This window comes from Dermacentor albipictus, chromosome 5 (assembly GCF_038994185.2).
Source record: "Dermacentor albipictus isolate Rhodes 1998 colony chromosome 5, USDA_Dalb.pri_finalv2, whole genome shotgun sequence".
NCBI classification, from domain to species: domain Eukaryota; kingdom Metazoa; phylum Arthropoda; class Arachnida; order Ixodida; family Ixodidae; genus Dermacentor; species Dermacentor albipictus.
Window position 1 is genome coordinate 78,969,054 of NC_091825.1, and position 25,553 is coordinate 78,994,606.

Below are 25,553 nucleotides of genomic sequence, written 5' to 3' on the forward strand. Positions count from 1 at the left end.
AAGACAAAGCATGAAATCTTGTCGCACATTAAGAGATAAGGTTGCAGGATGAGCAATAATTACTTCGCGACCAGGTTTTGTTCATACCGAGCCGAAGTGCTTTCCCAATGACCAGCGCGCATCACCCACGAGTAGCTGCGAACGTACAGAATAATGACCCCAGTAGTGAATGTATCAGTGATCCTTTAAACACGTGCACCCGAAATCCGCTCCAACAAACATGGCGAAGCATGAGAAGTAGTTTTTTTCTTGAAGCAAAAAAAAAGGATAATTGCACAAGAACGAAACAACGAAAAGGAACAGAAACAGTGGTGCTTTTGGAATAATGCAGTGAGAAACGAATAATCTGCTGAAAAGAATTTGTGTGATTCAGTTGTGTCTGTGTTTGGTGCCCAACAACTACAGCCATTTCTTCGTCTTACTTGCTACATTACACGCAGGTTCCTGCCTGAGAACAAGTCGCGTATCAACACCATGGCCATGCAGGCCTTCGGCAACGGCCCACGCAACTGCATCGGCATGCGCTTCGCACAGATGGAGTTGCGGTACACGTTTGCGCACATATTGCGGAAGTATCGGCTCCAGAAGACCGAAAACAGCGAGAAGGTGGGTGCATTCTAAACGTGCCGGGCTTGAACAGCAACGTTTTCCTAGGGCCCTAACTAGATATCTGTGAGTTTTCTGTTCAAAAACGCCAAGTTCAGAAACGTATTTTATTTCATAACCATCCAACAAACCTGTGTGACATTTACTGCCTTTCAGACAAAAAGTTAGACTGGATTCCCGTATTCAAGTAGTTTTCATATGTAAGCGCGAATGTCTTACAACTATATAGAGAATCGCCAATTTAAGACCAAAAGTATATTTATTTATTTATTTATTTATTTATTTATTTATTTATTTATTTATTTATTTATATTGCATACTCACTTGAGTCGAAGCAGACTGAGCGGGCACAAAATGCAATTATGAGACAACAAAAATAACACAAACGTTGAAAAACGAAATTACTTAGCGACACTTTCTAACCCTTTCATAAGTACATCCAGACTTAAAAAATGCATATATACATAAATAAAGGTGTAAAATAGAACCGTTTCTGTTTTGTTTCTCTTCAACGAAAACACGAATTAAAATTTCGGAAACTGCCCCTCAGAGGAAGTCTTTCTTTATTATTTATTTATTGCGCAAATACGCCCTGCCACACAATTTACATCAGAGGGCGACTATATTGCACAGAACTAGCTTACTGTACCTGTGGTTTTCGAAAACAAAAATAATTTTGCGTGAGTCAGATGTCCAGCACAAGAACTCCCGTAAGCTGATTTTTTTTAAATCTAAATTTAGGCGGTCTGTTACGTCCTGACATCAAAGATCTTGGTATCGAATTTTCTGGATATTTTCGCACTATAAATGCACTCTAATCAATAGCGCAAAAATTGCTCGGGCTGCTCAAAAAGGGTAAGCATATATAAACCAAACGGGAGCTTTTCTTCGTATACGCATTAATACAAGGCCATCTTTCGGTCCCTGAGAATATGATATGAACTTATTGGCATATACCGAAGTAGTCTCGGTCGAATTTTTTTTTTCGCTCGCAGAGGTGCCTGTCTGACTGAAAACCGTGTTTTGAGGTAGTCTCGACACATTCAAGCGTGAGACTTCGAGCAATACCAGGACAAAATAGTAATATTAAAGAAACATTCATGAAGCTTTTCAGTGCGCGCCAAAATATGACACAATAGCATTTTTACAATTTTGCGCTCTTTTGTATGCGCTCATCGGCACTCGAACTCAAACCTTTGAACCAGAGCTATTGATGGACCACAACTGCAGTTCAGAACCTCGCCTCAATACACACTGGACCACCGCTTTATGTAACCAGGCCCTGTTCTCAGCGTTATCTTCAGATAAGTTTTTTTTTTCTTTCTTGGATGTTATTTTGACACATTATCGACAACTTAATACATAGCCGTGAACTTTTCTCATGCTCAACTTTTTTTTCGCAGGACCCTCCGAGCATAGAGATGAACCCGATCATCCTGAAGATCAAGAATGGCGTGAAGGTCAAAGCTGTTCCCCTATGACTATAGTGACCGATGGAAGCACCAAACTATGAGATGTCACTGTGACGCGGAAGCCCTTGCGTCGCACAGCCTTCGTGTGGTGTCTATTTATTGTAGTGTGACGAACATAGAGTTGTGGGCATAAAAAATCATCCTTTACTTCTGTCGACCCCCCCAAAAAATTAGGCAGAGTACTTTCGGGTTTTAAAGCTGCAGTGGCCTGACTACGTGTATAACCATGTATTTATTTGTTGCATTACTAGTGACAGTTTGCAAACCTTCATTTATGTTGGGCAAGAAACCAGTTTTCTTATCTTTTTGAAAGCAGACTGCCTATAAATAAGTCTTTTTTTAACCTATTTCCATGACGGTATTAATTTTAAATTATTTAAAAACACCATTTCTTGATTTTCATGTATCGGTAGGGCATTTTTTTTTCCAAGTGAATCTGGTATTGGCTCACAAGTGGCACTGTCGTGGTCACGCAAGAACCCTGTTGCACCCATGGTAGAGCAGCTGCGGGAAAAGGCGGTTTGATGATTTGATGGCTGCGCCGGCACCGGAGCATGTCATTAGCAAGGATTTCAGCTGCATAGGCGCGCGCTCACGCCACGCGCGCCACTAATCACAGCCGTTTCGCTTCCGCCGTGGAAGGAAAGGGCAAGAAAGGGTCTCACGTGCGCTGCGCCGGCTTCGTTTTCATTTAGTTCAGTCTCAGAAACCGAATGGGATGGCCTCGCGTTGTGCGTTCTCCTGAAGAACGGGCAGCGTTCGACGAGCGCCGGCGAGAACTCGCCCGTGAGAATGCTCGCCGTCGGCACGCCTGTGCAGCCGTTAGAGCCGCCGGAGCCCAAGCAATCCGACAGCAACGAGAAGATCCCGAGCTGTGGGAGCGGGGGCCGAAGCAATCCGGCTGCGTCACCTGTGGGCCACTTAACCATGACGAAGGTCAGGTGCCCGCAGGACAAGCTTCGCTTAACACCCATTTTCTGGTACAGAAAGGGTTGATATATTTTTTTCAATGCAAGATGTGTCTACAATTGCAAGTGATATATACATGACTGAAGTAACTAAGATTTCGCATAGCATAGCTCATGTAATCAGCGAGAATAACTACGATTTATATTAATTGTGGAACAACACAGAGATTAAGAAAGAACAGACAACAAAAGCGCGAACTCCGAACTTATTTATTTCAGGAAAGCTCAGACACTTAAGAACTCCATTGTCACATAACAACCCGAGCGTGGTATTTAAAATCACGAGGAAAAGATAAACGGAATAGAATCGCTATCAACCCTTGAATAGGTCGAAGTTACAGAGTTGCTAATAAATAACTTCAATGGGCATCGAGAAGAAGGCAAATTCTTTACCTTACAATGAGGTGAAAGGCTGACAGACACATACGTCGGCCGTGTTTCACGTGTCGGTGATTTCCTTGTTGGCTTTTTGTTTGACAATTGAGATGATGCGCGTGTTCGTCAGTGAAATAACAAGGATAGCCGCGGGGAACGATTCTTTGTTGATTGCAACCACATGAAGCCCACGAAAAACTTCAGGAAATTGAACTGGTCTTCTCATTTTATATTGAAACGTGGAATGGAAGAAATGACCTACCCTTCCCCTACCTAAAAATGGGGTAAGTTAGGTTTGTCCTGCGTGCCCCTGACCTTCGCCACGGTTAAGTAACCCACAGGCAACGGTGGCGGATTGCTTCGGCCTCCCACTAGCTCATCTCGGGATCTTCTCATTGCTGTCTGATTGCCTGGGCTCGGGCGGCTTTAATGGCTCGATCGGCGTGCCGACGACGAGCCCTTTCGCGGACGTCTTCTCGCGGCCGCTCGTCGACGCTGCCGGTTCCTCGGGCGAACGGTCGGAACAGAACTGAACGGAAACGAAGGAAGCGCAGCGCGCGCGAAACCCTTTCCTGCCCTTTCACTTCCCGGTGGAAGCGAAACGGCTCTGATTGGCTGCGCGCGTGGCGTGAGCGCACGCTTATGCAACTGGAATCCATGACTCACGCTCCAGCGCTGGCGCTGCTGTCAACTCATGAAACCGCCCTTTCCCAAGCTGCTCTGCTCTGGGAGCAACTGCTTTAATGCGTGACCAAGACAATGCCACTTGTGAGCCAATGCAAGTTTCGCTTGAAAGATCTATCTCCATTCCACCATGTGAAAGTGGATGTACAGCGAAGCTGCAGACGAAATGTAGCTTCGGCGACCGTGTTTGCGCCCTCTCCGTTCGTACTTCGACGGCGCGGTGGTCAGTGTGCATGTTCGTGGCGCGTCATAGAGTTTCTAACTTTATGTGGCGTGTCTTCTTTGCATGTGTGGCAAAATGCACGTTCCTGGTGGCTCACCAGGTGTCGCACCGTCGATATTATTATAGCGTCCGCGACCGCGTTGGCACCTATAGGGGCGCGAAATACGTCCGCTATAGACAGACGCGCGCAGAGAGAAGAGAACGAACTTTGAGAGCGACCGGCGAGCAGCCGAGCGGCGGTGCAACTGAACCTTTATTGTACGTGACTTCCACGCCGGGGAGGCCGGCGCCGCGAACATAAACATCCGCTCGTTGTGCAGACGCTCACGGCGGCGGCGGCGGCGGCGGCGGAATCGGATCCACTACAGGGCTCCCCCCCGTAGATACAAAGGTCGCTGCTGTCGCGCTGATGCCCAGGACACGTGCTTGCTCACGGGGCAGGGTACGGATGGGGGAGAATCAGGCGGGGAACAAGTGGGGAGTGCAAGAGGAACGCACAAGTTTGCCATGTACGCGGGCTTCACACGGTCGATTGAAATCACGTTTTCACGGCCGTTCACAGAAACAGTAAAAGTCTTTTCTCCGCGCTGTAGCACTGCGAACGGGCCGTCGTACGGTGCAGTGAGGGTGGGTCGGATGCCTTCGCGGCGCACGAAAATGTGAGTTGAGGCAGCTAGGTCTTTGCTTACGAAAACGTCGTAAGTGGAGCGCTGTCGAGGTGATGTAGGTCGCAAGCGCTCAAAGAGCGACCGAAGTTGCTCAACGTAGGCAGGAGGCGAGAGGTTGGGGAATGCAGGTGGTGCGAAGAATTCGCCGGGTAGACGTAGTGTCGTCCCGTAGACCATTTCGGCAGCAGGAGTCGACCACAGCCACCCGAAGTGAGCGGACGTGCCGTCGGCGCTCTCCGGACCCCGAAATCTGCCCGAAGAGAGCGTACGTGCCGTCGGCGCGCACTCCGAACCGATCCGACGTGAGCTTTGGCCGTCGCCCCCTGCCCGGGCCTCCCGAGGCGCGAGCTTTGCCCGTCGCCCCCCGCCCGGGCCTCCCGAGGTGCCGTGCGCTGTGTGTGCCAGTCACCACGGAATACGCACGAATCCCCTCCGTTTGCGCCGCTGCCGACCGCTAAACCTACATCCGAACTTTTTTGGACCACATCGATGTCGGAAAGTCTGCTCCTGGCCAGCCGCCGCACTTGGTTTTGCCTCGCTAATCACTGGTAGCGCACCCACCCCCAACAGCCATGGAGGTGCAGGGCGAAGACCTCGACCCGACAACGTTCAGACCCAGTGAGTGGACCACGATACTCCGCGCGTACAAGGGAGGCAAACCAAGCCCGGAAGCGCTGGTTGTGCCCCCTCATGCAGCCCCTGTTCGAGACAAGCCTGCCGCGCCCACCGTCGGTGCTCCGGCCGACACTGCCCCTGCGACCTTCAAGCCGACATACCGTGCTCAACAACAACAGCTGCGCGTGACGCACGCAATCGCATTGCGAAGTAAGCAACTTGCTTCACTCCCTCCCGGCACTATAAGGGTAGTCTTCCGACCAAGAGGAGGCCTCGCTTTGAACGGAGCCATGGCGCAGCCACTCATGAAAGCTCTGCGAGTCACCGCCGCTGACCGGGACCTAGGAGAGTTTCACCTCCGGATTCACCCGACGAATAACACCTTCACGGTCGCTACACCTCACGAGTCAACGGCCCTTCACCTCGTCCAACTCAAGGAAGTGGTCCTTCAAGAAACCAGTTACCCCATCGCCGCCTACATCGCACCGCCGCCCGCTGCTGCGCGCGGAGTCATCTCGCAAGCCTACTGGGCGGAAACACCCGAAGAGATGCTACAAGACCTCCAGACTCGCAACCCGGAAGCTGATATCATCGCAGCCCGCAGAATGGGTAGGACCCTCTCCATATTGATCACATTTGCGCATGGCCCAGTCCCTCACACCATACGCTACATGAGTGTAGTGCATAGATGCACGACGTACAAGGGAAGTCCAGACGCGTGCACAAACTGTCGTCGACCGGGCCACAGACACGACGTGTGCCCCCACCCCAAGAGTGGTCTCTGCCCGCGGTGCGGGGACAAGCATGAGCCGCAAGATGTTCCCTCCTGCATCCCGATCTGCATTCTCTGTGGGGGGCAGCACCTCACGGGCACCGGCTCGTGCAAGGCAAGAAATTCCGCCACCAAACGACATAGCCCACCGCCCCAGAAGTCGAAGTTCCCTACCAAGAAGGACTTTCCCCCGCTTAACACGACCCTCCCGTCTACCTCTACATGGGCTTCCAAGGTTGCCAAGACGAATATCATGACCTCCCAGGACTCGGACGTGAAGGCTCTGCGGGATGAGGTAAGGCAGCTCAAGGCAGCCCTCTCTACCTCCACCCCTGCTCTACCCCCCACTCCACCATCCCCATCTTCCTCATCCAACCCGTCCGACCAACCTCCTCAGAAAAAGAGGAGGCCTGATGAGAGCCCAGTCCAACCTATAGACCTGGAAGCCAAATTTCAGGACCTCGCCCAAAACCTAGAATCCAAGTTCACAGAGCGCATTACTGCGCAGGTCACTGCACAGTGCCAGACTATGATTGAAGCTACCATTACCGGTATAATAGATAGGGTCATATCTAGCATCATGGCCAAGGTTGAGGAGCGTTTAGCTAACCTTATATCTGGACTCTCAGCGGCCTCTCCTCCCGCAGTCCCACCTTCTGCACTCCTCCTTCGCCCCGCCACCCTTCAACATGGCTCCTCCGAGGCGCCATAATTCCTTACAAATTATTCAATGGAATTGCAGGGGCTTTCGGCGAAAGCGCGACCCTCTGCAGCAGATTATCGCCAACTCTTTGTTCCCACCAGACATTATCGCTATCCAGGATGCCAATGTTTGCAGGCAACTGCCAGGATACGCTGTTATCCCCTCTGACTCCACTGATCTTCCTCGGGTGGTTACATACGTCTGTAACACCTTGCATTACGCGGAGCACGACGTTAGCTCCCCTATTGCTCACACCTTCATCGAAATTTTACCCCCCACTCCTGCACAATCTCCCCTGTTCATGCTTAACTGCTATCTTCTCCCACGACAGCCGATTCACCTACTTGTTCCACTCCTCAAATCCGTAACCCAAATGGCCGGATCAAACCCCCTACTGATTGCCGGTGACTTTAACTGCGCTCACGTGGACTGGGGCTATCGACGCACCAACCACAGAGGCACAGTTTTATACAATAATACGCTATTACTTCACCTGACCATCTTTAATGATTTTAGCCTACCTACGCGGGTAGGTAACAGTGTTACTGCCGATACTAGCCCAGACCTCACGCTTGGTAGAAACTTGGCTCACCTACAGTGGGAAAGAACGCAAGCCACACTAGGCAGCGACCACCACCTGATTCGCATAGCGGTGAACTATCGCCGACCTCAGCGCAAATTTACCGCTAGGCACACTAATTGGGATCAGCTCCGTAAATTTAGGCAAGCGCAGCCAGCACAGGGCCCCTTCGACCTAGACACCTGAACTACTCAGTTACAGAAAGACATTCGCCAACATACCCAAACGCTCGATACTACCCCAGACACCCCCGTTATCGACAGTAAGCTCGCCCACCTTCTTGAAGCTCAAGAGAACATAACGCGAAGGTGGAGAACTCAAAAGCACAACAGGAAACTAAAACTCAAACTCACCCAGCTTCAATCCCAAATAGAACACCATAGTGCCACTCTTTGCAAAGCTAACTGGGCTCAGGTTTGTGACGGCCTCCGAGGCAATCTCTCCACAACCCGCGCTTGGCACCTGTTACGCCATATGCTCGATCCCACGCAATCTAAAACACAGACGCGTCTTAGCATTCGCCGCCTCACTCATAATCATCGGCAGGACACCGACGCCTTCCTCGCGCAGGTGAAACGCACCTATACCACCCCAGGTCCTCCTTGCAAACATCCCGAGTACACGGGCTCACCCCAACCACAGCTTGACGCTCCTATTACAGAATCTGAATTTCGTGCAGCCCTATTGAAATTGCGCAATACCACACCCGGGGAAGATCAAATTACGAATGCTGCCATCCGAAATCTTGATGATGCCTCCATATCTCACCTCGTTACCTACTTTAACGAGTGCTGGGAGGCAGGTACCCTCCCTGCCTCCTGGAAGCATGGAAAAATTATATTTATCCCAAAACCCCACAAGCCCATCACCCTCGAGAACATCCGCCCCATTTCTCTTACATCTTGTCTCGGCAAGACCTTTGAGCACATAATCCTCGCCCGACTGACAACGTACATGGAAGAAAATCACTTTTTCCCCCACAGTATGGTCGGCTTTCGCGCACATCTATCTGCGCAGGATGCCCTCCTTCAAATTACGCACGATGTGCTTGATGATACCATCCCCCATCTTACTAAAGCCATCCTGGCGGTTGACCTCATTAAGGCATTTGACAGAATTCGACACGCCGCCATCTTACGGGAACTGCAAGAACTACACGTAGGCCCTAAGACCTACAACTACGTTCGCGCCTTCCTCTCTGGCCGCACTGCCTCCTTGCACATTGATCAGCTCAGCACACCCTCTTATACGCTCGGTGAATTTGGAACCCCGCAAGGCGCGGTCCTCTCCCCCCTTTTATTTAACATTGCTCTCATCCCTTTAGCCCAGAAGCTCAATCTCATCCCACACCTAAAACATACTCTGTACGCTGATGATATTACCGCATGGACCACTCATGGCTCAGACGGGGAAATTGAGGAAACTCTACAATTAGCAGTCGACACGATCTCCGCTCACGTATCATCTATCGGACTCGAATGTTCCCCCTCTAAGTCCGCGCTCCTCCTAATTAGACCAAAATCTGCCGCCAACTCACCCATCCAAATCACTTTACAAGGATCCCCTATCCCCATCACTCCCACCCTGCGCATCCTTGGTCTCTACCTGCAGGATTCCGGACGCAATGACCATACCCTTAAAACACTCAAGGCCTCCACGCAATCAGTGTTGCAGCTTCTACGCCGCGTATCTTCCCTGCACAAGGGTTTAGACGAAGCAGACAACATGAAAGTTGTTCATGCTTTTACGCTTAGCCGCATTCTGTACGCCACTCCATATCTCAAGCTGAACTGCACGGAAACCGAGCGCGTGAACGCCATGATCCGCCTTGCAACTAAGGCAGCCCTCAACCTGCCTCGCAGTACTAGCACAGCCAAACTCCTTGCACTAGGCATGCATAACACGCTTCCTGAACTAGTTGAGGCACACCTTCAGACGCAGTATTTAAGACTTGCCGCGAGCGCCACTGGCCGCCATATCCTCGCCTCCCTTCGCATCAACATACCCGCTAATCAGTCAACCCTTATGGCCATTCCTCGACACATTCATACACCCCTTGTAGTGAAACCCCTTCCTCGAAACGTCCATCCCCAATATCACATCTCTCGCCGCATAGCTCGCGCAAATGCCCTCCACAAGTATTACGGACAGGTCGAGAAAGCCATCTGGGTGGACGCCGCATGTACAACGCATGAAGCTGTAGCAGTTGCTTACAACCCAACCTTACCCCGACCCCTAACTCACCATCTTCCCTCGGGCTCTACATCTGAGGAAGCAGAGGAGACCGCCATCGCCTTAGCCCTTGCCCTTTCGGATGCTGAATACATCTTTAGCGATTCAAAGACTGCTTTGTCCAACTTTGCCAGAGGCAGAATTCACAACCCTGCCTGGAACTTGTTGAACATCCCCACCCAGAATTTACCACGTAGGGTTGAGCTCCGGTGGGTGCCGGCTCACTCTGGGAACCCCGGAAACGAGGCTGCCGATAAATTGGCCCGAGGTTTAATTTGCCGGGCTCAGGACAGCCTCGATCCGGGTTTCTCGAGGGAGCGGGTACACAGCTTTGCGGAGCTCACGCAAATACCCCGTTTGGACCGTCGGTCTTACCCTCCTCCCCACTCCTCCCTGACGCACTCCCAACAGATCCTCTGGAGACGCCTCCAGACCCGCTCTCTCCCATCCCCTCAGCTGCTATCCCACTACTGTGGCACCTCCCCTACATGCTCCCTATGCGGAGACCCTCACGCCACACTCTCCCACATCCTTTTTGGCTGCCCTGCCGATCCTCCCCCGCAGGGACAGCCCGCCATCTCAAGCTGGGAGGACTGGGAGGTCCTGCTCTCGTCTACGGACCCGACATCGCAGGTTACTGCGGTGGCTCGGGCTGCCGACGTCATGAGCAAAAGGAGCATGAACGTTTCGACGTAGTGCGGGACCGTGCGGTGGTCCAGGGACCCAGAAGAGTCCAAACTCACATGCTATGAATAAAGTTTTTCTGTCTGTCTGTCGGCAGCAGTACACCTGAGGTCCTCTTTTATGGCCGACCGAATACCTAGTAGAACTAGCGGCAGGTCGTCGACCCATGAAGTTCGAGCGTCGCGGGCGATGAGGGCGGCTTTCAACTGGCGGTGAAGCCTTTCCACCATTCCATTTGCTGACGGATGGTATGCAGTTGTGTGGATGTGGCGGATACCGAGGATGCTTGTTAACGCTCCGAAGAGCTCACTTTCAAACTGTCGTCCGCGGTCGGTTGTTACCACACTGGGGCAGCCGAAACGAGATATCCAACCGGCTACGAAAACGGACGCCACGGTTGGCGCCGTAATATCGTGTACGGGAAACGCTTCAGGCCAGCGCGTGTAGCGGTCAACGCAGGTGAGGATGTATCGTTTACCACGCGATGAAGGCAGCGGACCGACAATGTCGATGTGAACGTGGTCAAAGCGAGAGTCAGGCGGACGGAAGGGTTGAAGTGGTGACTTGGTGTGGCGGGTCGTTTTAGAGCGCAGCTCTTTGGCGTCCGTTCCTGGGTTTCACGTCGTCGTCGGCGTCGGCGTTGTCGGCGTTGTCGTCGGCCTCGTAACCAGCTCGCCTCCGCCGCCACGCTCCACCGCCGCGCATGCGCCGCTGCTCCGCCGCCGCGCATGCGCGCTGTCGGCTCTCCGGGCGAGGGAGGATGATGGAAGGGAGGAGGAGAGACTGTGGAGGAGGGCTGGCTACACAAATGGCTCTTTGGCGTCCGTTCCTGGGTTTCGCGTTGTCGTCGGCCTCGTAACCAGCTCCGCCCCCCTTTCATCCCCCCAGCGCTAGCAGCGACCGACTGATACCGCTTTCGTGAGTCCGCTACCGCACTCACGAAAGACGTCGTGCACTTCCTGCAACTCGCATTAACCGTCCATCGATCCACACCGATGTTAGTAGTGGGGGACTTTAATGTTGACATAAAGACAAACAGCAATTTCCTAACACTTATGCGGGAGAACATCCCGTTCCTCTCGCTCGTAATGCGTCCCACGGCTGTGACAACCTCGCGAGGCACTTGTATAGATCTCGTCTTTGAGAATCAAGCATTGGTGTACCAAGTCGAACATATATCAGTCTATTTCTCCGACCACAAAGCTTCCTTCATGACTGTCAAGAACTGTTAATGGAGTCTTTGTTAAAGGAATACGTGTGAAAAATAAAAAAAAATTCTGTGATAGCGCATACATGTGTTGCTCGATTTCTTTGCCTCAATCTATCGAAAAGGTGAAACAGCTTATTTGCTGCGCTCAAATTTCGCATTAGGAAGTAACGTAATCGTCGGTAATTTTTTGCACGTTGGCAGCGTTGACATTCTCGAGCCCAGCGGCGGACATCTGCGTTGATGCCTGGCCACACATAACGGGAGGTGATGAGGCGCTGAGTGGCGCGAACACCAGGATGGCTCGAGTCGTGTAGCTTGCCAAAAACTTGACGACGGTGCGAGGAAGGCACAAATGGACGGGCACAGCCTGTTGACATGTCGCAGACGATCGTACCGGAGGAGAACGGAAGTGGCACCTCAGCAAACGAGAGAGATGTGGACCCTGCACGCAGGTCACGCAGCTCGTTGTCAGATTGTTGTGCCTCTGCGATGATGTCGAAATCCACATCAGTAGTGGAAAGCGCGTCGACACGTGACAGGGCATCGGCAGCCGCATTAACGGGTCCTTCGATGTACCGTAGGTCGGTCGTGAATTCGGAAATAAAATGCAGGTGCCGAATTTGCCGGGACGTGTGTGTGCTGTGGTTTCCACGGAAAGCGAATGTCAGTGGCTTATGATCCGTCAGTACGTGGAACACGTTACCTTCGAGAAGGTGGCGAAAGTGGCGAATGCCAAGGTAGACAGCAAGGAGTTCGCGGTCGAAAGTGCTGTATCGAGTCTCTGCCGGCTTCATCTTCTGCGAAAAGAAACCGAGTGGACACCACAGATTGTGCTGGAATTGTTGTAAAACTGCACCAACGGCACTGGAGGAGGCGTCGGTGATGAGCCGCATGGGCGCGTCAGTTAGGGGATGCACTAGGAGGGTGGCTTGTGCCAGGGAATTCTTGGCTTCTTGGAAGGCGGCGTCTGCTTCGGATGTCCACTCCAAGATCGCAGATGGTGTTTTTGGAGCCTTCAGCATGTCGGTCAGAGGTAGAATGATGCGCGCTATATTCGGCAGGAACCGACGATGGAAGTTCAGAAGCCCGAGAAATTCGCGGAGCTTGCGAAGCGACGTTGGACGTGGAAAATCCCGCAGAGCTTGAACCTTCCTGTCCAATGGCTTGATTCCTTCAGGTGTGACAAGGTGTCCCAGAAATTCGACGTTGTTAACACCAAAGACACATTTGGCTGTGTTGATAGTTAAGCCATGTTCCTGCAGTCGCGAAAACAGCAACCGCAGATGGTCAGCGTGCTGCTCTCGTGAAGAACTTGCCACCAGCAGATCATCAAGATAGGCGATGACGAAGTGCAGACCGCGTATGACTTCATTGATGAAGCGTTGGAAAGTTTGGCCTGCGTTCCGTAACCCGAAAGGCATGCGGACGTACTCGAATAGGCCAAAAGGTGTTGTGATGGCAGTCTTCGGTATGTCCGCTGGTTCCACAAGAATTTGATGATATACGTTGACTAGGTCAATCTTGCTAAATATGGTTGTTCCAGCAAGAGTGGTAGCAAAGTCATGAATGTGCGGGAGTGGGTACCGGTCGGGAGCGGTGCGGGCATTCAATGCACGATAGTCTCCACAAGGGCGCCAATCTCCGGGGTCACGCTTGGGCACCATGTGCAGGGCAGATGACCAGCTGCTTGACGATGGGCGGATTATGCCTAACTGCAGCATGTGATCAAATTCTCTGCGAGCTGTGGCGAGGCGGTCTCCAGCAAGACGTCGTGGCTTGCAGAACGCTGGAGGACCCGTGGTGACGATGTGGTGCGTCACAGTGTGCCGCACTGGAAGTTCCAAATTGGTGGGTTTGGTAAGGTCAGGAAATTCACTGAGGATAGAGGCAAATTCTGATGATGGCGAATGCGGAGCTGGTTGCGTAGAGGCGGAAAGCGGTGCGAGGATACCTTGCACGGAGAGGCTGGTCGTACAGTCCACAAGTTGACGGGAGCGGAGATTCACGTTCAAACCGAAATGGGTAAGAAAGTCCGCACCTAATATGGCGAAGCGCACGTCGGCGATGATGAAAATCCACCGAAATATGCGACGCAGGCCCAGGTCAATGGTGAGGGAGCGTTGGCCATATGTTGCGATTGAGGATGTATTCACAGCTTGCAAAGGCGCAGTCCTCGGACAACGGTGTCGGTCCTGGCGAGAGGCAGGAATGACGCTTACCTCTGCACCAGTGTCCACAAGAAAGCGATGGCCTGCGATCCTGTCTGTGATGTAGAAAAGGCGGCTTCCCGTAGAGGTTGAGTCACGCGCCGCCATTAGTGACTCGCTTCCATGTTTCCCTGCCAGCGACAAGGCTGTCGACATTTTGCAGCGCTGGCGCCGAACCTGGTGTGGTACCAGCAAAAGCCGTCAGAAGTGTATCTTGGACGGGAACGGGAACGCGAACGTGAGCCACCCCTAGCCAGTGGAGAGCGACGAGGCGTGTCCATCTGCATTGCTACCATGGTGTCCATCATCCTGTCAATTTTCTCCTCGAGGCGAGATTGCCGGGCCTCGAGGTCTGATGTGACAGTGGTCGAGAACACTGCGGATCTTGCGCCGGAGTAGTCGTTCACACGGTCCGCGAGCTCTGCCAGTTTGTCAAGAGGCATATCATCCGCAGCTGACAAAACCACGACAAGTGTCTGAGGCAAGCGTTGCAGAAACAGCTCGCGCAATAGTGGACTCTCGGAGTCTTGGGTACGGTCGCCGAGTAGCTGTCGCATCCGATGTAATAGCTGCGATGGTCGGCGATCGCCGAGTTCTTCCGCGTTGAGGAGTTGCTGCAAACGGCTTCTCTCGGACACGGTTTTGCGTGCGAGCACTATGGCCTTGAAATGGTCGTAGGGCGTGGCCGGATGTGGGGCTCTCATGACGTCGTCGAACTCATCAGCTACCTCGGAGGAAAGTGCTGAGACGACATGCAGGTACATCACACGTTGCGATGTGATGCGCCGCAGATCGAAGAGGGCTTCTACTTGCGTGAACCACACGGCGGGATTCTTCGGCCAAAACGGCGGCAGCCGCAGCTGGGCATTGGAAATGGCGTCCATGGCAGCGCTGGGGGCAGGGATGTCGCCGGGCACTGTTGACTGGGGCTAAGGAGCCGGGGCATCGTTGCTGACTACTGTAGTGTTCATTTCGTCGTCCATTGCGTGAGCTTGCTACGTCCGGGTTACCAAGCTATAGGGGCGCGAAATACGTCCGCTATAGACAGACGCGCGCAGAGAGAAGATAACGAACTTTGAGAGCGACCGGCGAGCAGCCGAGCGGCGGTGCAACTGAACCTTTATTGTACGTGACTTCCACGCCGGGGAGGCCGGCGCCGCGAACATAAACATCCGCTCGTTGTGCAGACGCTCACGGCGGCGGCGGCGGCGGCGGCGGAATCGGATCCACTACAGCACCCCTTGCGTTTGTGCTTCGACGGCGCGGAGCATGTTCGCGGCGTAAATACGCTTGCGCGTAACCCGCGTTCACTAAGCGAAACGTTACTCTACAGTCTTTGCCGTAATGTCGATTACGATCGCAGCACACGCTGGCAACAGATGCAACGAGCAGAGCGCCCACGCAACAAGGACAGACGGTTAAAAAATGTTTATTTCAGCAAAAGATGATAGGAACACTTTGAGTCACAATGACGAAACAATTCCACGAGTTTGATAACACATAGAAAGGGCGAAGCGTTATATGCATGGCTCGTCCACAAAGAAATGTCCCAGTCCACATGGCCTCACTCACATATAGCAACGTAGACCCACTGAAGCGCACAGTTACACATAAGCTAATTGTAGGAATATATAAAACGACGTTGAGTATATACAATGTGCACAATGGTTATGTACAATGATGATGTGACACAGGCGGTTTACATAATTTTGTAGAGATGCTATAAGATGTGCATATACAAAAATTGCCGTACATATGAGATCACGCACACACAGACATCCCGGGCACCTACATATTATGTACACCTATAATACTTCGGTGACCTGGCTACAAGAGCTAGGCCGGTCAAAAATCAAGCCATACGCATCCATCAGCCTGCGGGAGCCAGAGGAACTAGTAAGGCTGACATTGTATCCCCAACACGGTTTTCGAGGACGTCGACATCAGGACATATGTGTTGAAAGCGACGATAATGTGCCACGACCGTTGGGTAAAACGCAGGTATGTTTAGCACTTTTGGTCCGCGCTTCAAATGTACGCCCAGTAAGAGGTAAATTTTTGTGCTAAAGAAATAAAGAAAAAGTTCACGCCCGGGATACTGATCATGCTGTAAGAGGCTGAGCAGAAATCTCAGAACAAGCAGTTGGCAGCGGACGGACACGCATGGGAACGCGAAGCCACCACAAGAGCGTGGCTGCCTAAGCGCCGCGCGACAGACCAGTACTCTGCTGCCCGACCAGAAGAAGTAGCCAAGGAGGGACTGCAATGACCTAGTAACCCGTAATGGTGGCTGGACAAAGTGACAAACGTACCACACATGGCCGCAAAATACAGGCTGCGCTAAGTACCTTCTAATAGGGGTAAATCATATCTGTGAACATCCTGAATATTTAGCCTTCCATCATGGAGAATTGAAAGCCACACAGCCTGATATGCCATCATAGGTGTAATCAAGGCCTAGAATACGAAGTGAATCCCTCTTTTGAAAACGGAAAAAGGCAATTGGGCGTGTCGGTGGAGAACCAATGAAAGAATAACGACATTTGGAGAAATTTAGCGCAGCACCCTAAATATTTCCGAACTCAGTGGAAATTCAAAGACTACAGGATAACCTCTTCGTTCCCGAGGTACAATGTTAGGTCATATACGAAAGCTGCCACCTTCACAACACCGCTACCATGCAGTGAGAGGACGCACACGTCAGGGTCTTTTAGCACCTAGCGCAGAAATAGCTCAAGGCTGAACTCAAGGCTGAGAGCAGACAGCGAGAGAGGACAGCGCTCAAGGCTGAGCGCAGGCGGCGCCCTTGACAAACAGCACGACTAACGGTAAAGGGTGCACATTTACGACCATCAACAAACAGTGTACTTCGGATATTCGAATAGGCATTCCTGATAATTTCAACAAACTGTGACGAAAAGCCAAACGAGGTCAGTACACTAAATGTGCAGCTATGATCGAGACGATCGAATGCATTTTCTTGATCTAGTGAAACCAAGAGACCACGTGCTGACCTGGCCAGCGTGTAAGTCATGTCACGCGTAACAAACGAGATAATATGCATCTCTGATAGATAGATAGATAGATAGATAGATAGATAGATAGATAGATAGATAGATAGATAGATAGATAGATAGATAGATAGATAGATAGATAGATAGATAGATAGATAGATAGATAGATAGATAGATAGATAGATAGATAGATAGATAGATAGATAGATAGATAGATAGATAGATAGATAGATAGATAGATAGATAGATAGATAGATAGATAGATAGATAGATAGATAGATAGATAGATAGATAGATAGATAGATAGATAGATAGATAGATAGATAGATAGATAGATAGATAGATAGATAGATAGATAGATAGATAGATAGATAGATAGATAGATAGATAGATAGATAGATAGATAGATAGATAGATAGCGATTGGATATGAACACACTGACACCATCGGGAAAACTAACCGGGAACACAAAGTTTTCAAAGCAGCGGCTTATAACATCCAAGAAAGTGGCAGCAATGTATTTCGAGAAGGTTAGATAGAACTCAACGGGCAAAGCGTCCAGCCCTGGGACCGAGCCACGTTTCATGGAAGACAATACCACCTTCATCTCATCCCGTGACGGTCGTGCACAAAGGTGGTCAGCCACATCAGGTGAAACCATAAGCAGCTCACTAAGCATTGCACGAGATCCTCGAGCACCAGATGAATTCGCATACTGGTACGCGCCAAGTTTTCAAAACGCGTTACAAAGAGTGAATAATCACCCGCGGAAAGCGACATAACACAAAGTGATCCTGTGGCCGTAGAACCGGATGGATTCGGCTGCCTAAAAAGTGAGTTTATTGCAGTGCGCTGAACTTCAGGGTGTGCGCATGGATTACGTCTACATCCACAAGCAGAAGCTGACAAAGACAACGCTGCGATGACGCGTTGGAAAGGCCTCCGTAACTCACGCTGCCATGACCGCAACAGCAGAGTCATTTGATTGACCCATGGCTCGGGGTCATGGCGCACGCAAAGAGAGGCGCGCAAGACTCTTGACAAAGAAGAGCGCGAGCGCGCGTCACGTAGAACGCGGATATCGAGACAGCAAGGTTTTGCTAATGGTGAAGGAGGGAAGAAAACATCAAGCACAACTGGTCTGTGATCGTAAATATAAAAAAGGAGATTAAGGTAAAGTTATCACGTCAGATTGGGAGACATACTGAGCTAAATTACTCGGCACGTAGGTACGGGCTAACCTGCTTGAAGACGCGCCGCGTCACCACCACCACCACCACCACCACCACCACCACCACCACCACCACCATCATCATCATCATCATCATTATCATCATCAGTCAGATGATGATATGTAGTGTTTATTGGCGCAAGGGCCAAGTGTGGCCAAAGAGCGCCAAGGCAGTGGTGACGAGTACTGAATGAACTAATGGCTGATGTGACGTGGCTGTAGAGAGGCCTAAAACTAAGAGCTATAAGTTGCATAAAATACACAAGGAATAATATGAGAATGGCTGAAGTAGGGTATGCTATAAGTATAGGATGTACAAGAATGGTGTAATAGTGTTACATCAATAAAAATGGAGAGGTGATTGTTGTTGACGAATAGCACAACAGCCTCAGCTGATCCCTTGAGTACAAGGGCCTGGAGGCATGTGCTAGAGCAAACGTTCACATCGCAACAGTGGCTTCTCGCAAGAGGCCGTGTTACGAATTTCTCGCACAGAAAACGTGCAGCGTGTCAACGTCATTTAAAAAGGCTAAGGTAGATTGCATGTGAAATAGCGGTTCTCTGCCTAAAAACAGTGCCAGGTGAAGTGGTATACACTGACTGTATGCTAAAGGGAAGTGTTTTTTTCTCTCGACTAGTGTTTCGCGGCATTCTAGGAAGACATGCTGAACACTGAGTGTCTCCCCACATCTACTACACATTGGACGTTCACCGCCACTCAACAGAAAGTTATGTGTACCGTAAGTGTGCCCTATTCTGAGACGACAGAATAGGACATCACTTCGTCTGGACATGGTCAGTGATGGCCAGTATCCTAAATGTGGCTTAACTGTGTGGAGTTTATTATGGGTTTCAGAGTCCCATTTATGCTGCCAGTAGGTTCTGAGTTTTTTCCGTAAGTATGGCTTTAGGTCTGAGACCGGAACGGCTGCGGACATGTTGGAAGCTTTTGTGTCTAAGGAGGTAGCAATTTGGTCTGCCAGGACGTTACCTTCAATACCTCTGTGTCCAGGCACCCAGCATATCGTTACATGTTGGCCAGAGGCATAAATGGTACAGAGGAGAGAGAAAAGATCTGCAATTACTGGATTTGTGTGGTTGAAGCAGGACATCAGTGTTTTCACAACGCTTAATGAGTCTGTGTATATGACTGCCTTATGTAGTTTTAACTGTTTGATGTGTTTCGCAGCCGACCACAGTGCATACGCCTCTGCTGTAAAGATGCTTGTTTGAGGATGCAGAACATCGGACTCGGAAAAGGATGGGCCGACGGCTGCATATGACACGCCAGCATGTGATTTAGACGCATCTGTGTAATACTCTGGACACGGGTATTTAAATTGTAATTCCAGAAAATGCATATGAATGTGCGCCTCTGGAGCATGCTTCGTTACCTCCACAAATGAAGTGTCACAGTCAATAATTCGCCACAACCACGGTGGAAACGGCTTGGCAGAAGCCATTAGACTATGTTCATGAATAGGAACATCCATCTCCTCGCTCAGCTTTGTCACACGGAGCGAGAATGGCTCTCTGGCTGAAGGTTTGTTACGAAAGAGTGTTGCAGAGGTCATATTGTTTATGGTGGGATAACAAGGATGGCTTTTGTTAGCATGTAGTTTCAGAAAATAATTAAATGTAGAATATGACCGCTGCAGATCGAGCGACCATTCATTCGATTCGACGTAGATGCTTTGAATCGGACTCGTCCTAAAGGCGCCGGTGGCGAGGCGGATACCAAGATGATGCACAGGGTCCAGCATCTTCAGAGCACTGGGTGTAGCTGAGTGATACACAACGGCACCGTAATCTAAGCGCGATCGTACAAGGCTCCTGTAGAGGTTCATGAGGCATTTCCTGTCGCTTCCCCATGTTGTATGTGACAGTAGTTTCAGGATGTTTATTGTTTTAAGGCATTTAGCTTTCAAATACTTGATATGGGGAATGAAGGTTAGTTTTGAGTCGAGTATTATGCCTAAAAATTTATGTTCAGTGTTGAGTGGTATGTGTTGTCCTTGCAGCATAATATCAGGATCTTGTGTCAAGCCTCTCTTTCTAGAAAAAAGTACACAGGAGCTTTTGAGGGGATTTAGCTTGAAGCCATTTTCGTTTGCCCACGTTGAGACCTTGTTCAGTCCTAGTTGGACTTGGCGCTCGCAGATAGCAAGGTTGCAAGACTTAAATCCTAATTGCACATCGTCTACATATATTGAATAAAACATTGAGGATGGAATGACTTTGTGGAGGGAATTCATTTTCACAATGAAGAGGGTGCAGCTAAGCACGCCTCCTTGTGGCACACCAGTCTCTTGAGTGTATAGCCTGGACAGGGCATTGCCCACTCTAACACGGAACGTGCGGTTAGTCAAGTAGTTTTCTATCATATTTAGCATGGTGCCGCGTACGCCCATCGCAGATAGGTCTCGAAGGATTCCGAATCGCCGTGTAGTGTCATAGGCTTTTTCCAAGTCCAGAAATGCAGAAAGAAAAAATTGTTTGTGTATATAGGCCTCTCTAATATCTGCCTCAATGCGAACAAGGTGGTCTATTGTTGACCTACCCTCCCTGAAACCACATTGAAGGGGATCAAGTAGACGGTTGCTTTCAAGGAAATAGATTAGACGCCGATTAACCATTTTTTCATATAATTTACACATGCAGCTCGTTAGTGCTATTGGCCTATAACTACTGGCTAATGCTGGGTCTTTGCCTTGCTTATGAATTGGGATGACAATCGCTTCTTTCCATGAGGATGGAATATGCCCAGATACCCACATGGTGTTGTATAGAGAAAGAAGTGTGTTCAATGTTTCTGGATGCATATTCCTGATCATTGCATACATTATGCGGTCGCCACGTGGTGCTGAGTTGCCGCAGGAACTGAGTGCAGCCTTCAGCTCAGCGAGACTAAACGGACGGTTATAAGGTTCATCTGCTGCGCATTTTCGTTCAAGGCGCTCTCGCTCTATGCGTTCCTTAAATTTTAGGAAAGTTGGCGCATAGTGTGATGCACTAGAAATATTTTGAAAATGCTTGCCCAGGAAATCTGCCTGATCTTTCATGGTGTCGCCTTGATCGTTTACTAAAGGAAGCGGTTGTGTTTCACTGCCCTTTATACTGTTTACCCTGTTCCATACCTTACCCTCATCCTTGTACGAATTTTTACTCCATATGTACCTTTCCCAACTTTCTCGCTTAGCATGTCGTCGTGTTCTCCTGCCCTGTGATTTTGCCTTCTTGAATTCAATTAGATTCTCCGCATTTGGTGATCGACGAAGCGTGCCCCATGCCCTATTCTGCCTCTTTCGCGCTTCTTTACAATCTTCGTTCCACCACGGGACACGTCTGTTGGATGAAAGACCATTTGTTTGTGGTATACACTTTTGCGCTGCGTCGATAATAAAATGAGTAAAATATGATACGGCATCATCTATAGTATAGTATTCTAAAAAGTCCTGCGGTAAATAAGTACATTCTTGAAAATTTTTCCAATCGGCTGAGGCTAATTTCCATCGAGGGACATGCGGTGGAGAATCATACTGTGTTAAGTTTAGAGTGACTGGGAAGTGATCACTTCCAAAAGGATTCTTGATGACATCCCATTTCAGGTGAGGCAGAAGACTAGCTGTACCAATTGCTAAGTCTATAGATGAGTATGTGTTGTGATGCACACTGTAATAAGTCGGCTCCTTCTTATTAAATAGGGATGCACCGGATGTCAGAAGAAAATCTTCTATCAGCCGACCTCTCGCGTCACAACGGGAATCTCCCCAAAGGGTGTTGTGGGCATTAAAATCACCCACGAGTACGTAGGGTTCCGGAAGCTGATTTATGAGGTTGTAGAAGTCTGTTTTGTGAAGGTGATAGTTTGGGGGTATGTAAATGGAGCAAACAGTAACCAACTTATTAAAAAGAACTCCTCGCACTGATACTGCTTCGAGGGGTGTCTGTAGGGCTACATGATGACAAGCTATAGACTTGTCTACGACAATTGCTACGCCACCGCACGACGCGTTAGCCTCGTCACGGTCTTTTCTGAAGATGGAGTAGTTACGAAGAAAGTTTGTTTGTGTGCTTTTCAGATGAGTCTCTGGAACACAAAGCACCTTTGGATTATGTTTATGTAGGAGTTCCTTGACATCATCTAGATTGTGAAGAAGACCCCTGACATTCCAATATAATATTTGTGTATCCATAGTGAAAGTGTATGGTGATGTGTGTTCAAGAGAGGAAAACTATGTTATCCCACAGGAACCTTGCCAGGCCCTGTGATGCGGGATTTGCCTTTTTTGGGCAGCTCCTGAGAGCTTCGCCGATCTTTCAGCGTCCGAGACGCCGATACACTTGATGTATCCATCGCCTCCATAGAGGCGCTGGATGCCCGCTCGCGGTGTACGTTCGCGGGTGTTTCGGGCTTCTCTGTGCGAACAGAGGCCCTAGAAGTCGTGGAGCCCGCAGGTCCAGTGGACTGCTGGCTCTTGCTGGGTTGCGGAACAGCACTAGCTGATCCCGCAGTGGGGGCGAGTGGCGCTACCGTCGGTCCACTTTGCGTGGTCCTAACGGCCGCCGAGAACCGTTGTGGCACTGCCCCCTGCCGTGCCACGTCGGAGAAAGAAGGCCCCACAAACGAGAGGCGTTTTCTAGCTTCTTTGAAGGAAATATTTTCTTTTACTTTGAGCGTGATAATTTCTTTTTCTTTTTTCCATAAGGGACAAGAGCGAGAATATGCCGGGTGTTCACCGTCACAATTTGCACAGTGGGGAGGATCATTGCAATTATCTGCAGGGTGCTCATGTGATGCGCACTTTGCACAGGTGTTACGGCCCCTACAGCTCTGAGAGCCGTGACCGAATCTTTGGCACTTAAAACAGCGTCGGGGGTTTGGAATGTATGGCCTTACATTTATTTTCATGTAGCCGGTTTCGATTTGTTCAGGGAGTGTGCTCGTACAAAAGGTAAGTATGAGGTGTTTTGTCGGAATTTCTTTGTCGTCACGTCGGATCTTAATTCGCTGTACATTCGTAACGTGTTGCTCTTTCCAGCCTTCTAGGAGCTCTGTCTCGGTCAGTTCCAGCAGGTCCTGATCTGATACTACCCCTCGTGTACTATTCAATGAACGATGAGGACTTACAGAGATTTGGGTGTCGCCAAGCGAGATGAGCTTTTGCAGATTTTCATGCTGAGCTTTATCACGGACTTCAAGGAGAATGTCACCACTAGCCATTTTCGTGACTTTGTATCCTGCACCTAGGGTCTCAGTTAGGCATTTCGCGACAACGAAAGGTGATACAGTTCTTACGGTCTTGTCGGGGGTTTCGCTGTGAATCACGTGGAAACGTGGAAAAATTTCAGTGGGCTTATTAAAGAAGTTGAAACATTCTTCGGTGCGCCCTCTTTTTGTGAGAGGGCGATCAGGAAGCCTAGGGAAAGAAGAAGCCATAAAAATTGGAGTAATTTCGGCAGTGGTGTCAGCCACCCACCATGGAGCCCAACAGGGGGACGTGACAGGCCTTGTAAATAAACGAGGCCTGCCATCGCCAGCTGTACACAACCACTATAACCAAATATGATATAACCGAGCTCGGTTATTTCACACAAGGTTAACCCTAGCTGCCAGAAGGATCAGAAATTCAGAAGTGAGAAGAAGACAGGAAAGCTGGAAAGCGAGAGAAAGACGAAGGGTCGAAGGAGAGAGAAACAGGAAAAGGCAACTACCGATTTCCCCCGGGTGGGTCAGTCCGGGGGTGCCGTCTACATGAAGCAGAGGCCAAAGAGGTGTGTTGCTTCCGCCGGGGGGCCTTAAAGGTCCGAACACCCGGCATCGGCTCAACCCCCAGGATCCCCCTTTCCCCGGACACGGCTAAGCCGCGCACGGCTACACGCGGGAGGGTCCAACCCTCGTGTGCTCGGGTCCGTGGTGTCGCCACACACCAAACGCCTGCTTGCGCAGACGCCCCTGCGGGGCATCATCAGTCAGGTTACGTCCACTGCAGGGCAAAGGCCTCTCCCATACTTCTCCAACTACCCCGGTCATGTACTAATTGTAGCCATGTTGCCCCTGCAAGCTTCTTAATGTCATCCGCCCACCTAACTTTCTGCCGCCCCCTGCTACGCTTCCCTTCCCTTGGAATCCAGTCCCTAACCCTTAATGACCATCGGTTATCTTCCCTCCTCATTACATGTCCTGCCCATGCCCATTTCTTTTTCTTGATTTCTACTAAGATGTCATTAACCCGCGTTTGTTCCATCACCCAATCTGCTCTTTTCTTATCCCTTAACGTTACACCCATCATTCTTCTTTCCATAGCTCGTTGCGTCGTCCTTAATTTAAGCAGAACTCTTTTCGTCAGCCTCCAGGTTTCTGCCCCATACGTGAGTACTGGTAAGACACAGCTGTTATACACTTTCCTTATGAGGGATAGTGGCAACCTGCTGTTCATGATTTCAGAATGCCTACCAAACGCAACCGAGCCCATTCTTATTCTTCTGGTTATTTCAGTCTCATGATCCGGATCCGTGGTCTCTACCTGCCCTAAGTAGATCTATTCCCTTACCACTTCCACTGCCTCGCTACCTATCGTAAACTGCTGTTTTCTTCCGAGAGTGTTAAACATTACTTTAGTTTTCTGCAGAATAATTTTCAGACCCACCCTTCTGCTTTGCCTCTCCAAGTCAGTGAGCATGCATTACAATTGGTCTCCTGAGTTACTAAGCAAGGCAATATCATCAGTGAATCTCAAGTTGCTAAGGTATTGTCGATCAACTTTTATCCGCAATTCTTCCCACACCAAGTCTCTGAATACCTCCTGTAAACACGCTGTGAATAGCATTGGAGAGATCGTATATCCCTGTCTGACGCCTTTCTTTATTGGGATTTTGTTGCTTTTTTTATGGGGGACTACGGTGGCTGTGGAGCCGCTATAGATATCTTTCAGTATTTTTACATATGGCTCATCTGCACCCTGATTCCGTAATGCATTCATGACTGCTGAGGTTTCGACTGAATCAAACGCTTTTTCGTAATCAATGAAAGCTATATATTAGGGTTGGTTATATTCCACACATTTCTCTGTCACCTGATTGATAGTGTGAATATGGTCTATTGTTGAGTAGCCTTTAGGGAATCCTGCCTGGTCCTTTGGTTGACAGAAGTCTAAGGTGTTTCTGATTCTATTTGCGATTACCTTAGTAAATACTTTTTAGGCAACGGACAGTAAGCTGATCGGTCTATAGTTTTTCAAGTCTTTGGCGTCCTCTTTCTTATGGATTAGGATTATGTTAGCGTTCTTCCAGGATTCCGGTACGTTCG

At 49.9% G+C, this 25,553-nt stretch overlaps 2 protein-coding genes across 2 annotated transcripts in view; both read left to right on the top strand.

Moving 5' to 3' along the window:
- LOC135921185 (thromboxane-A synthase-like) overlaps positions 1-2,311 on the top strand; it is a 46,614-nt gene extending 44,303 nt beyond the window's left edge. Inside the window, exons 14-15 of the mRNA XM_070539414.1 lie at positions 441-606; positions 2,010-2,311. Of these exons, the coding sequence (XP_070395515.1) occupies positions 441-606; positions 2,010-2,087 (244 nt within the window). The 3' untranslated portion in view covers positions 2,088-2,311. The remainder of the gene's footprint in view (positions 1-440; positions 607-2,009) is intronic.
- Positions 2,312-3,961: 1,650 nt separating this feature from the next.
- On the top strand, positions 3,962-10,670 carry LOC139059913 (uncharacterized). The gene is made up of 2 exons (XM_070538470.1): positions 3,962-6,678; positions 10,463-10,670. The coding sequence occupies exons 1-2, from the start codon at positions 5,569-5,571 to the stop codon at positions 10,592-10,594; spliced, it is 1,242 nt and encodes a 413-aa protein (XP_070394571.1). The 5' UTR covers positions 3,962-5,568; the 3' UTR covers positions 10,595-10,670.
- The last annotated feature ends 14,883 nt before the right edge of the window (positions 10,671-25,553 follow it).